At 46.1% G+C, this 12,253-nt stretch overlaps 1 protein-coding gene across 4 annotated transcripts in view; it reads right to left on the bottom strand.

Annotated features, from left to right (window-relative positions):
- Positions 1 to 176: 176 nt before the first annotated feature.
- obscna (obscurin, cytoskeletal calmodulin and titin-interacting RhoGEF a) overlaps positions 177 to 12,253 on the bottom strand; it is an 85,254-nt gene continuing 73,177 nt past the window's right edge. For 2 of the 4 annotated variants that reach the window (XM_090235200.1, XM_090235204.1), the window contains exons 71-81: positions 5,084 to 6,854; positions 4,843 to 4,974; positions 4,620 to 4,742; positions 4,055 to 4,222; positions 3,856 to 3,961; positions 3,445 to 3,684; positions 3,017 to 3,234; positions 2,820 to 2,876; positions 2,455 to 2,530; positions 1,332 to 1,481; positions 177 to 1,167 (exon numbers count right to left, since the gene is read on the bottom strand). In XM_090235200.1, the coding sequence (XP_090091326.1) occupies positions 987 to 1,167; positions 1,332 to 1,481; positions 2,455 to 2,530; positions 2,820 to 2,876; positions 3,017 to 3,234; positions 3,445 to 3,684; positions 3,856 to 3,961; positions 4,055 to 4,222; positions 4,620 to 4,742; positions 4,843 to 4,974; positions 5,084 to 6,854 (3,222 nt within the window). In that variant the 3' untranslated portion in view covers positions 177 to 986. The remainder of the gene's footprint in view (positions 1,168 to 1,331; positions 1,482 to 2,454; positions 2,531 to 2,819; positions 2,877 to 3,016; positions 3,235 to 3,444; positions 3,685 to 3,855; positions 3,962 to 4,054; positions 4,223 to 4,619; positions 4,743 to 4,842; positions 4,975 to 5,083; positions 6,855 to 12,253) is intronic. The other 2 variants (XM_090235202.1, XM_090235203.1) reach the window with 2 other exon arrangements.

The raw sequence follows: 12,253 nt of genomic DNA, 5'->3' as shown, positions 1-12,253 counted from the left end.
CTGGCTGGGTAAGGACCCGACAGCTTTCAGAGGTCACAGGTCAGTCCCGAGGTGGTCATTTTAACTCTCAAGGTTACTTGCTGTAGCCTTCCAGCAGAAAGGACAACGTGTGTGTCTTTGTGTGTCTGTTTTTGCATGCAACTGAGCTAGATGAATAAAAAGCAGGTCAAACGTACTACTAACATACAGTTTAATAAGCCTTTCAGGTACATCCGTCACAAGGTATACGCCATGAAATCAAACAAAGGATCATCAAAAATATGCTTAGTTTACTCGTGATCTTATTCTCCGTTGATATAATCTGTTTCTGCATTTATACATAACAATAAGACAGTTGAAAACATTGCAGTAGTGTAAATATCTATCGATATTTATATATAAATATTTCAATGTTCCTCCTTTTGTGAGACAAAGCCGTATTCTGGTAGGGGCCCTTGCTATGCTTTGGGCATATGAATCCTCCTCTGATCTTTCACTTTGGCTAATGAACCACAAACATATTGTTAAGATTCACAAAAAAAAAACACAAACATTGTCTGAATGGCGAGATGCAACAGCCTTTGTTATTACAAACGTCTAACTGCTCTGGATGAGAGCGTCAGCTAAATGACTCAAATGTAAATGTCAAATGTGTTTAGTGTCCAATGCTGCAAACTCAAAGGGATGATGCATTTTACACATCAATATCATCATGTTTTCAAACTCATGCAACAGTATTTGCAGGAAGCATTTAACTAAACATTTCCCTGATACCATGGCGCTGTCATTCAACCAAAGCCAAAGTCCAAGTCCTTCAGACAAACTTTTAACAAAACTCTAGGCAGCCATTGATACGCACACATTTGACCACTCTCCATTTTAGGTCAACATTTGTAAGAGGTCACATATTCTGTGATCAGGATCTGGGCTATGAAGAGACGTCATCCAGCGCCAGTTCATGTGTAAGTCCTTACAAGCCCTACTCTAAACATCAGAGAGAAGTATAATTACTGGAAGAACGGGCCTTGCAGCTTGGTGCGGACCTGGTCTCGTTTCACCTCTCTCTCCGTGAGGAAAGCCTGCAGCTTGTCAGTGGAGAAACACAAGATGGAGTCTCTGTGTTTGGAGGGGGCCCGCTCGCCCCGTACCCACGGGTTCTGGAGGCACTCAGCCGCCGAGGGTCTCTCCCTGAAGAAACGCATCAGATGAAACACATCAGGAACATTCTTAAATGGTTTGTTAACACTATCTATCAATTACCCCTCAATGAAACAACTGTGGGTGTGCTTGGCTGTCTCAAATAGGCAATGGGTACTGTATAGGTCCTGGTCAGATGTGGTCAATCGACTCACCAGGCCTTGATGCTCAGTGTGTTCTTTATGAAGTTGATTGCTCCCTCTGACAAGCCAGGGTAGCAGCGGCCAAACTGGATCTTCCCCTTCCGGATGTTTCTGTCCCTCTCCCAGTTGAGGTCTGAATGGAACGGGCTATCTGCACTCAACCTAGGTGGTGAGAGGGAGGACATATTTGTTTATTTTGATCTTTATTTGGATCTTTTGCAGAAGCACCAGCTACTATTCCTAGGGTCCACAAAAAAAACACAGAACATGACAAGTAACAAAACACTGATAGATGAGGCCAGTCAACAAAAATGTAAAATCCAACAATACACAAACGCAAAATAAAAAATATATATAATACTAATACTAATACAAACAATACAACAACAAAAATAATCTGTGTGTTAGAGTGTGTGTGTGTGTGTGTCCCCTCGCAGTCCCCTCATATCAGTGGAGAAACAGAAGAATAAATGGTAGGATGGCTGTATAGCGGGGTGTCAAACATACGGATCCGGTCTGCGAGCCCATTCAATCCGGCCTGCAGGGGGATTCAGTTTTTCTCTGGAGAACGGTCTTAATTGACAACAAAACAAAAAACCATGCAAGCTTCACAAAAAAAATGACATTGTTAAAACATTTCTAGCCTGTCTATGGGTAACAGGGTTAAAGTGTTGTGCTCGACCCGCTCAGTTTCCCACCACAAAACACCAGAACATGGCCAAAACGAGTAGAACCAGCTCACCTGCTTTTACACAGGGGTTTGACTACTTAAAAAGGAAAAAGTTTCACCATATTCAAATTTGAGTTCAGTTCACGTAACAGGGTCAGATTAAATAATAGCAGCCAGAAATGACTTTGTCAAAACAGCATAATAATTAGGGCTTTACAATGACGGTGAAAACATGTTCAGGGTAAATAGGTTAATATATTCCCAGGAGTCACACAGGAAGCACAGAGGGATATGTCAAAATGCTCCATTTTGGCACTTCAGCAAGTCAGATATATTGAATCGTCCACATGGTCTTCATTTAATGTAACTGGCTTTTAAAATGCAACACGTGTGCACAATTTCTACTTAAAATATTAAAAGGGACACAAAAGGCACTCATTTCGTGGAACAACCCTTCTTACTTACATTATAAAAGCCAAAACCCCAATAGCCCAGATGTCGGTCTCAGGTCCGACTCCTTGTCCGTCGAGGATTTCTGGAGCTTTAGAGGAAGGACAATGTAAACTGACAAAACATGACAGATCGAGACGGCATTCTTCATAAGAGTTTTACATTCCATTGTTTCCATTAGTACGTGCCAGTGAATTGAAGTCAATCTTTCAAGGAAGAACGTTTATATTCCAGCGGCAGAACACAGAGGTCGAAATGAATTAAGTTTATGGTTAAAGGTTAGGTTTAGGAAAAGGAGTTAGGTTAAGGTTTGGCATCGTTTCGGTGCGGTTAGGGTAAGGGTTAGGAAAGGCATAACAGTTAACATTGGGTTAGCGTACCCCCATCTGCCATTCTGTTTCTGCCCGTTGTCTGTGGAGAGGCGCTCGATGGAGTCTCTGTGTGAAATGGGAAGACGGATGTAACTGTTCTTCAAGAGCAAAGTGGAGTGATGAAGTTAGGCAAGCTTTTGTTCAGCCTATCATCCCTATCCACCCATCCTCCCCGCTCATCCTTTCCAGTCATTCTCTTGATGTACCTTTCTCTTGTCCCGGAATGTCCTCTATGTTGAGTGTCTGTCCGGGTGTGAAAGACTGAGCGGAGCCCAGGTCTACGATCTTCAGCACGTTGCGGTCCGTCACCAGCATGTTGTCCGACTTGAGGTCCAGGTGGACGACGCGGCGGCTGTGCAGGTAGTCCACAGCACTCAGGATCTGAGCCAGCAGCTCTGCCACATGGAGTTCAGCATAAAGATCTCTGTTTGGGGTAAAAAAGGATGGAGGGGGAACATGGTATATCTAAAACCCATCTTCTGCATCTTTACCAAGTACAGTAAATAACACATTTTGCATCCACACTCTGGAAATCGCAAAACCCATTAGCCAGGCAACGCTACAAAACTAACACACCCCCAAAACACTACTAAGTAATGTTGCAGTGTAAAGCAGGCAGCTGTGTCTTTCTGACCTCTCAGTCAGGTTGTAGAGCAGCTCTCTGCCAGCACACAGCTCCTGGATGAGCACCAGGCAGTGGGGGGTAATGTAGGCCGTGTGCAGCTGCACCAGGTGGGGGTGGTTAAGCTTCTTAAGCAGCTGGTACTCCCTGAGCACCAGAGCTCTATTTTCTGGCCTGTAAGGGGTGATCTTGGCAGCAAACAGCTGCTGGCTCTGGCCGTCCTGACACTGGGTCACCACGCTGAAACGACCCCTGACATGGACAACACGGCGAGAGAGAGACGGTGAGAGAGATTGCACACACATCTGTGCTTTACAGGTAGGAAGGACAGATGTGTAGTAAAGAAATGCTCAATGAGTACACATTCGCGTCGCGTAGAAAAAAAACGCAAACTTTCCTAACCCAGTGTTGACCGTCCAGTACCTGTTGATCTCTGCGAGGAAGCTGTAGGTCTTGTGGCTAGGTTGACCTCTTGACCCACTGCCCTTTGATCCTGGGTACTCGGTCTGGATGAGGGGAATGTGGGTCTCTGTAGATGAAAGGAGAACTGTTACTTCTGGCCACAGACTCAAAAAGGGAAGTAGAGCACAAAAACAAACTTTCATCAATTAACACTAATTGCCTTTAGGATGGGTTGCCATAACAACAGGGGGTGAAGGGTCACTGAAAGGTCCTGCCCCCTTCTTGGTGATGCAGCCCACCCTGAAAACGTATCCTGCTCCTCTGAGTAAGTCCTTCACTACGTAGCAACTGTCTGTCACCTCCTCGCACAGTAGCTTCCACTCCCCACCTGTGGCAGTAGCGGGTATGGGAATGTTTTATAATTATAATATTTCATGTGCAACAGGTGCATCATCATCCATCATCCATCATCCGGTAGACAGTGTTAAACTTGTTCAATTTAGTGTCGCTTCACTTCACTGCACATACACCAAAGGCGGCTGGTGGTACGGCGACTCATGGTACTAAATTGGGGTGGACGGGCGGATGGTAATGGCTGGAACGGCACAAACGGAATGATATCGCACACATCAGACACAGTTTCCATGTGCTTGATACCATTCCATTTACTCCATTCCAGCCATTATTATGAGCCATCGTCCCCTCACCAGCCTCCTGTGACATACACATTTCTGTGGAAAATCAATATGCAAATCTGTGTGATCTGTAAGCAGTGTTTTTCGTACCGTCTGTGCTGTACTGAACACAGTAAACCACTGGGTCGCTGGACTGCACTGGTCTCCATACCAGCAGAAATCCACCTGCCTCCAACTGGTGCACATCAGGCCTGGTCAGGTGGATGAGCATCTCTGGAGAGAAAACAGAAAGATAAACATTAGACTTGCAAAGAGACACACAAAGCCTCTCTCCTGCTGAGTAGATTGCAAATTGAGTCCAAATATACTTCACCTTTGTTCTTCTTGAATGCAGGTATTTTAGGTATTGTAAATGAAAATAATGTGGACTTCTTTTTAGCACTCTCCAAGCCAGCGCTCGCCTTTTGCTCAGGTGGAGCAGGAGAGGAACCCTTTACAATCGGCCCTGCATCACACCAAGAAACATAAAGGGTGGACATTCTGATTGTTTCCACTACATGAGAGGGATCCCATTCGGAAAAAGTGTACGAAACTAAAAGTGCATGGTAGCTCACCTCCCTTCGTTAAGTCCTCCTTGCTGGACGATTTGGTGAACAGCTTGGTGAGACTAGAGGCTGATGCCCTCATCTTTTTCCTGAGTGACATGGTGGGGGTTTTGGGCTCCAATTCCCCTAGCGTGGGTCCCTGCTCCGTGCCCTCCAGTTGTGAGTAGGAATGCCCCGCCCAGGACTGCCTACGTAACAGATTCATCAACCCAACCTTGGGTGACATCCTGGGAGACTTCCCCGTGGGCGGTTTGGCCTGGAGGGCCGGGGTGGACGAGTGCCTCTGGAGACGTGCCTCTGTGTCGCTGGACCTCGAGGGTCTCTCTGGGGCCTTGAAGGACAGGCTGGGGCTGGGTTTCACCGGCAGGATCGTCTTCTCTACCTTACCATTATTTCTGGCCGTTGAGTTCTGGTTGGGGTGGGTTGTCCTTCTCGGTGGGATCTGAAGTTGGCCGCTCCGGCACTGGGGCTCCTTATTAGCTTCCACAGCCTCAGACCCCTGGAGCAGGGAGCAGGGGGACATTGTGATCAGGGGCTCCTCCTGGTCATCATACTCATCCCCTGCTCTCCCTCTTTGTGTGGCTGCAGGGTAGCCGTGGGACAGCCCCTCACAAGAGTCCAGCCTGCTGGAGCCCTCAGAGCCATGCTCCAGGATGAGGGACTCAGCCAGGGAGTACTGAGAGCCAGCCAGGTTCCCCGCCTCCTCCTCTGGCCTGAGGCTCTTCTCTGGACCAGCATGGGGCGATTTTGCACACAGTTCCTGAAGCCTGGCCGTAAGCTGTTTGGGAGCCACTGCCACTGAACCTCTTCTACCTCTCACTTGGAGAGGGGGAATGTCCAAGCTCTTCTCCTCTTCCTCCTTGTCAGTGAAATCCTCCTTAAGATTCAAAGCACTCTCCTCTTCTCTACGTTTGGCGGATCCTGGTGAGCGTCGGGAGTACTCGTCCAACGACTTGCTCCTCCTCTGTGGTGGTGCATTGTGCGAGAGGCTGACCCCGCTGTCAAAGGAGCAGGACTTGAGCATGGACGACTGCAAAGACCCTCGCCTTTGCCCGATATTGGTCTCGCCTTCGTCCTCCACATACTCAATGAGAGGCTCGTTGAGGCGGCTAGAGAGGCTTCTGCGGAGCGGCTTGCGGCCCCTCTCCTGCTTCTTGGCCTGGAACTTGTCCCTGAGGGTCATGTGGCGAGCGGACATGGGCGAGAGCTGCGCGGAGCTGTTGTAGAAAGTGCTGCGGATCAGGCTGCTCCTGGCGATGCAGCCTCCTTCACTCCCGGACGCGGAGCCATCATCCCCCTCGGAGAGGTATAGGGACGGGCTGCTTTCTCGGCTGACCCTCCTCTCCCTCTGGGGGGTCGGCTGCTGTGACGCATCCGAGGACCCTATAGACTGCCTGCTAAGGCTCCTCTCCAGCACGCTCATCTGTCCTCCCATCTCCTCCTCCTCCTCCTCCTCCTCCTCGTCCTCCTCCTCCATGGTCCCCTCCTCCTCTTCCTCCAATTTCAGTTTGGCAAAGGGCTCAGGGATCCTGGCTCTCTCCATGAGGGGGTCAAATTCTTCCTCCTCCTCGTCTTCATCCTCGTCAGCTGTGGTGCAATGGTGGAAGAAGTCCCAGGCATCAGCCTCGTCGTACTCAGAGGAGGAGCCGCTGCTCATGGAGGTGCTGCTGGGCTCATGGGGGTCCCGAGGGGCTGTGATGGAGGTCTCCCGAAGAGGGGCATCCAGCAGCTCTGGGATGGGCTTCAGGATTAGCACCGAGCCCAGGCAGGTCAGAGAACGCTGGGTAGAGAGGGGAGAGAATGCAGGTGAGAGAGAAGACAGAGCATTCATACAGAGCTGGGAAAAGACAGTTCAGAAAACACTTGACATAAAGAGAGAGAAGAGACAAGAAAACACTGGACAGAGTTAAAAGACTGAAGGCTCTATTTTATCGGCTGGCGCTAAGGAGGCTTATGTTTCAAACGCAGGGTGTTTGCAATTTTGTCATGTTAAAACTGGCGCACTGGCATTTTCCAGCCCTAAAGCCAGGATCCGCGATTTACCTGTCTAACATCAGCTCGCTTGCGCTGAGGTGGGAGGGGTGGCAAAATTTGAGGTGTGCACTTAAAAACAAGTGCAAAAGTGACAATTTGCTGCAGCGCTGTTGGGAAGTTTTAAGACCCACAAAAAGCACGTCTTAAAGGAAGTAGTTGATAATGGAATGGATTTTGAGACTGGAAGCGCAGCTTATCTAGCCATGACGCACAGTCACCATGGAAGGAGAGATGTGCCTTTTTTGCCTGTGAATCTCGTATTTATGAACATAAAAAAATGGTTTTCCCCATTTCGATTTGATTAATCCTGGCCATTAGCCAAAAGTAGTCTATGAATAAAGGGGTTTTAAATGGTTGACAGAGCTTTGAAATATTTGAGGATTTTGCCCTCATGCTTTTTTCAATATTCACAATTCACATACTTACATTTCGCTTGTTCAAGTAGGCTATCCATTCCAATTTTCAAAGAGCGCCCCTCGTCCAATTACCAAAGACACGCTCCTCCAAAGAATTCAGTCGTCCTATAATGCCATATCAACAACAATTTATTTTATCTGACTCGTACATAAGCAACGATACAATCTTGATGGCAAGATGGCGCCGACAGACATGGCAGCTCTGCTTCTAGCTCTTAAGCAACTTTGCAGTATTTCGTTTTTTTGTGTGTTATTTCTTACATTATTAGCCCAGAACGTTTTTTTTCGTTATTACATACAGCAGGAAATAACTTTTGGATATCAGAGCGACGGTAACTCACCAGCATTACGACCAGGAATACAACTTTCCAGAATTTAATCCTTTGTTCGTACTCCCCAGGGCAATTTATCTTATCCCTGAGGCTGCTCCAAGACGAAGCCGGCGGAGAAGAGCTATTCATAGTGGACTTCTTGCTCTCCTACAAGATTAACATCTTCTTCATCCGCTTTAAGAAAGCACAGTGCCACCGGCGCAGCCCGCTCCCATGGACTGTGGGCTTTCGTTCTCCGTGGCTGAAGTGAGTAAGACAGTGAGTGTTAACCCTCGCAAGGCCGCCGGCCGTAGCCGTGTCCTCAGCTGGCTGGAGTGTTTATGTATATAATCAATCTCTCCTTATCCCAGTCTGCTGTTCCCACTTGCTTCAAGATGTCAACTGAACTCCATGACTGCATTGAGAGGCACTCTAGACCCACTTCAATTTGCTTACCGCCCCAATAGATCCACAGACAACGCAATTCCCATCGCACTGCACACTGGAATACCTATGTAAGAATGCTGTTAATTGACTATAGCTCAGCCTTCAACATCATAGTACCCTCCAAGCTCATCAGGGCCCTGGGTCTGAACCCCACCCTGTGCAACTGGGTCCTGGACTTCCTGACGGGCCAACCCCAGATGGTGAAGGTAGGAAACATCACCTCCACTTCGCTGATCCTCAACACAGAGGCCCCACAAGGGTGCGTGCTCCGCCCCCTCCTGTACTCCTTGTTCACCCATGACTGCGTGGCCACGCACACCTCCAACTCAATCATCAAGTTTGCAGACGACACAACAGTAGTACGCCTGATTACCAACAATGGCGAGACAGCCTACAGGGAGGAGGTGAGGGCCCTGGCGGGGTGGTACCAGGAAAATAACCTCTCCCTCAACATCAACAAAACGAAGGACCTGATCGTGGAAGTCAGGAAACAGCAGAGGGAGCACGCCTCTTTCGACATCGACGGGACCGCAGTGGAGAAGGTGGAAAGCTTCAAGTTCCTCTGCATACACATAACTGACAATCTGAAATGGTCCACCCACAAAGACAGTGTGGTGAAGAAGATGCAAAAGCGCCTCTTCAACCTCAGGAGGCTGAAGAAATTTGTCTTGGCACCTAAGACCGTCACAAACTTTTACAGATGCACAATTGAGAGCATCCTGTCGGGCTGTATCACCGCCTGGTATGGCAACTGCACCATCCGCAACCGCAGGGCTCTCCAGAGGGTGTTGCGGTTTGCCCAACGCATCATCGGGGGACCACTGCCTGCCCTCCAGGAGACCTACAGCACCCGATGTCACTAATACTGGAAAATCAAAATCAAAGTCCAAGTAAACAGATTTGACGATATTCTTGCAGAAAAATGGTATGTGAATGTCTCCTTCACGATTTGCCCAAATGTACCTGGGTGACTACACACTAAAAGTCATGTAGTTTGCTCATACTTCAAGTTGTCTGAAACTTTGCACATCCGATGGTGTCCACAGGATGGCAGCAGTGTAATTACCAGAGTGATGGCTAGATTTGGGGCCTTTCTGTTGCATTTCAAAGATGTTGTTTTTTTTTAAGTAGTTTTTTTCTTTGTATTTTATTCTACCAGATCTATAGTGTTATATTCTCCTCTTCATTAACTTCACATTTCCACAAAAAAATCAAAGTGTTTCCTTTCAAATGATACCAAGAAAATGCATATCCTTGTTTCAGGGCCTGAGCTACAGGCAGATTTGGGTATGTCATTTTAAGCGAAAATTTTAAAAAAGGGGGCTATCCCTAAGAAGTTTTAAGTACATTTAAAACCAGATACTTTTAGACTTTTACTCAAGTGGTATTTTTCTGGGTGGCTTACTCTATTTCCGGCTGGTGCTACGGCGGAATTTAATTTGATTAAAAGCTAAACTTAGAATGATTCACCATCCTGGCTTTATGATGAGAACGTCCAGATGGCATGAAATGTAATTTAGGAGCCGTCTGCTATTTCTGAAGAAATGTGAATATGATCTGTAAGATGGTTCCATTATGTTTATATAACAGTATAATGGTAAGGGGACATTCTCTTTTTTTAATATATACAGTGGGGCAAAAAAGTATTTAGTCAGCCACCAATTGTGCAAGTTCTCCCACTTAAAAAGATGAGAGAGGCCTGTAATTTTCATCATAGGTACACTTCAACTATGACAGACAAAATGAGAAAAAAAATCCAGAAAATCACATTGTAGGATTTTTAATTTATTTATTTGCAAATTATGGTGGAAAATAAGTATTTTGTCACCTGCAAACAAGCAAGCAAGTCAGCTTGTCGAGAGGGGAAAAGAATGCTGCGGGAACAGGGATAGGGAGAGATTGAAACAAATATAGAAATCTGGGCAGGACATTAATTTGAATTACATTTATTCTACCCAGTAGTGTGAGAGGCAAGTCCATCCATTTACAAAGGTTACCCTCCACCTTTTGCAACAAGCTGGCAAGATTGAGTTTATAGAGGTTGTTCAGGTGACCATCCACCATTAGGCCCAAATATGTGAAGCCCATAGGAGACCATCTAAAAGGAAATTTGTGCTTGATGGTATGGTGGTCAAAGACAGACAATGGTAAGATTTCATTTTTATCAAAATTGACCTTATATCCAGAGAAAGAACTATAACACTGTAGTAGGATCTGCAAGTGAGAGAGGGAGTGTTCTGGGTTTGTTAGAAATAAGATAAGGTCGTCCGCAAAGAGTGATAACTTATGGGTATGGGGGCCCACCTCAAAGCCATGTATGTCAGGGCACGTTCTAATAGCCTCAGCCAACGGTTCGATGGCGAGGGCAAAGAGGTGGGGGCGAATTGGGCAACCTTGTCTGTTCCCCCTATAGAGAGGGAAAGAGGAGGAAGTAGTCCCATTGTTAGCAATCCTAACTTTAGGAGATTTGTAGAGGGATTTGATCAAATTTACAAACACGGTACCTAAACCAAACTTTTCCAAGACGCGAAAGAGGTATGGCCATTCAACCCTATCAAAGGCCTTTTCAGTGTCGAGGGAGACTGCGACACTAGGTATTTTGTTTTTGTTAGCAAGATGAATTATATCAAAGAACCTTCTGACATTACTGGAGGACAATCTATTAATTATGAAGCCATTCTGATCTGGGTTGACCAACAGGGGAAGACAGTCTCTTAGAATGCATCTTGGTGACCAGTTTACAATCTGTGTTAAGGAGAGAGATTGGTCTATAGGAGGCGCACTTTAGCGTGTTTTTCCCTTTCTTGTATATCACAGTAATCACTGCTTGAGAGAAAGACTCTGGAAAGCAGTTGTCTTTCCCGGCTTTTTTTAAGTACCTCCATAAGGTAGGGAACCAACAGCTCCCTAAATTCTTTATAGAACTCTGGAGGGAAGCCATCCTCCCCAGGAGATTTATTAGAAGGTAAGGATTTAATGGCCTCCAACAATTCAGGAACTGAGAAGTGTTCACTCAGGCGCTCTCTGTCATCCTCTAACAGGCATGGGAGGTTGAGAGAGGAGAGAAAGGAGTCAATCTCTGATAGATTATCGCTTGATTGGGAAGTGTAGAGGTCTTCGTAGTATTTCTTAAAAGTGTCATTAATTTTATTAGGGTCTAAATATATTAGTAAGAGTTTCTATAGCATTAATTGTCCTCTTACTTTCCTCTGCTTTCAGTTGCCATGCCAATACTCTGAGAGCTTTCTCTCCAAGCTCGTAATAACGCTGTTTTGATTTAGTGATGGCCCTCTCAGCTTGATATGTGTTCAGAATATTATATTTCAGTTTTTTATTTACCTGTATAGATCTTTAGTCGGGCCTCTTTGGGAGGTTTTCTCTAGCTCAGAGATTTCAGATTCAAGGGCATTCAGTTCCGCACCGTGTTTTCTCTTCAGCCCTTTAGTATAGGAAATTATCTGTCCCCTCAGATAGGCTTTCAATGTGTCCCAAAGAATGAAACTGTCAGGAGCAGAGGGTTTGTTTGTTTGTTTGTCAAAGTAAAGATATGGATCTGCTCTTTGATGAATACACAAAATTCAGGTTGATTTAGGAGTGTAGAATTTAGTCTCCATCTATATGCTCCATTTACCTTGGTAAGAATGGAGATTGATAATACCAGAGGAGAATGGTCACTAAACAATCTGGGGAGATACTCGATATCTAACACTCTATGAAACAGTTGGGTCGATAGTAAAAAGCTATCTATGCGTGTGTGTGTCTTGTGTGGGTGTGAATAAAAGGAGTAGTCCCTATCCTGTGGGTGCAACTGTCTCCAGATGTCTAGTAAATTGAGATCTTTCATGAATGACATGGTGAGCTTGCCGGCTTTGGTAAGAAGTGAGGTTTTATCAGAGTACCTATCAAGAACTGTGGTGCTTGAGCAACCTGAAGGAAGACATTCTGAATAAACATATGGTCATCGAAGTCAG

Source organism: Oncorhynchus mykiss, chromosome 5, assembly GCF_057628025.1.
Source record: "Oncorhynchus mykiss isolate SJ-2025 chromosome 5, ASM5762802v1, whole genome shotgun sequence".
In the NCBI taxonomy this organism is placed as follows: Eukaryota; Metazoa; Chordata; class Actinopteri; order Salmoniformes; family Salmonidae; genus Oncorhynchus; species Oncorhynchus mykiss.
The sequence above is the reverse complement of the archived record's forward strand: the minus strand, read 5'-3'. Positions and strand labels throughout refer to the sequence as shown.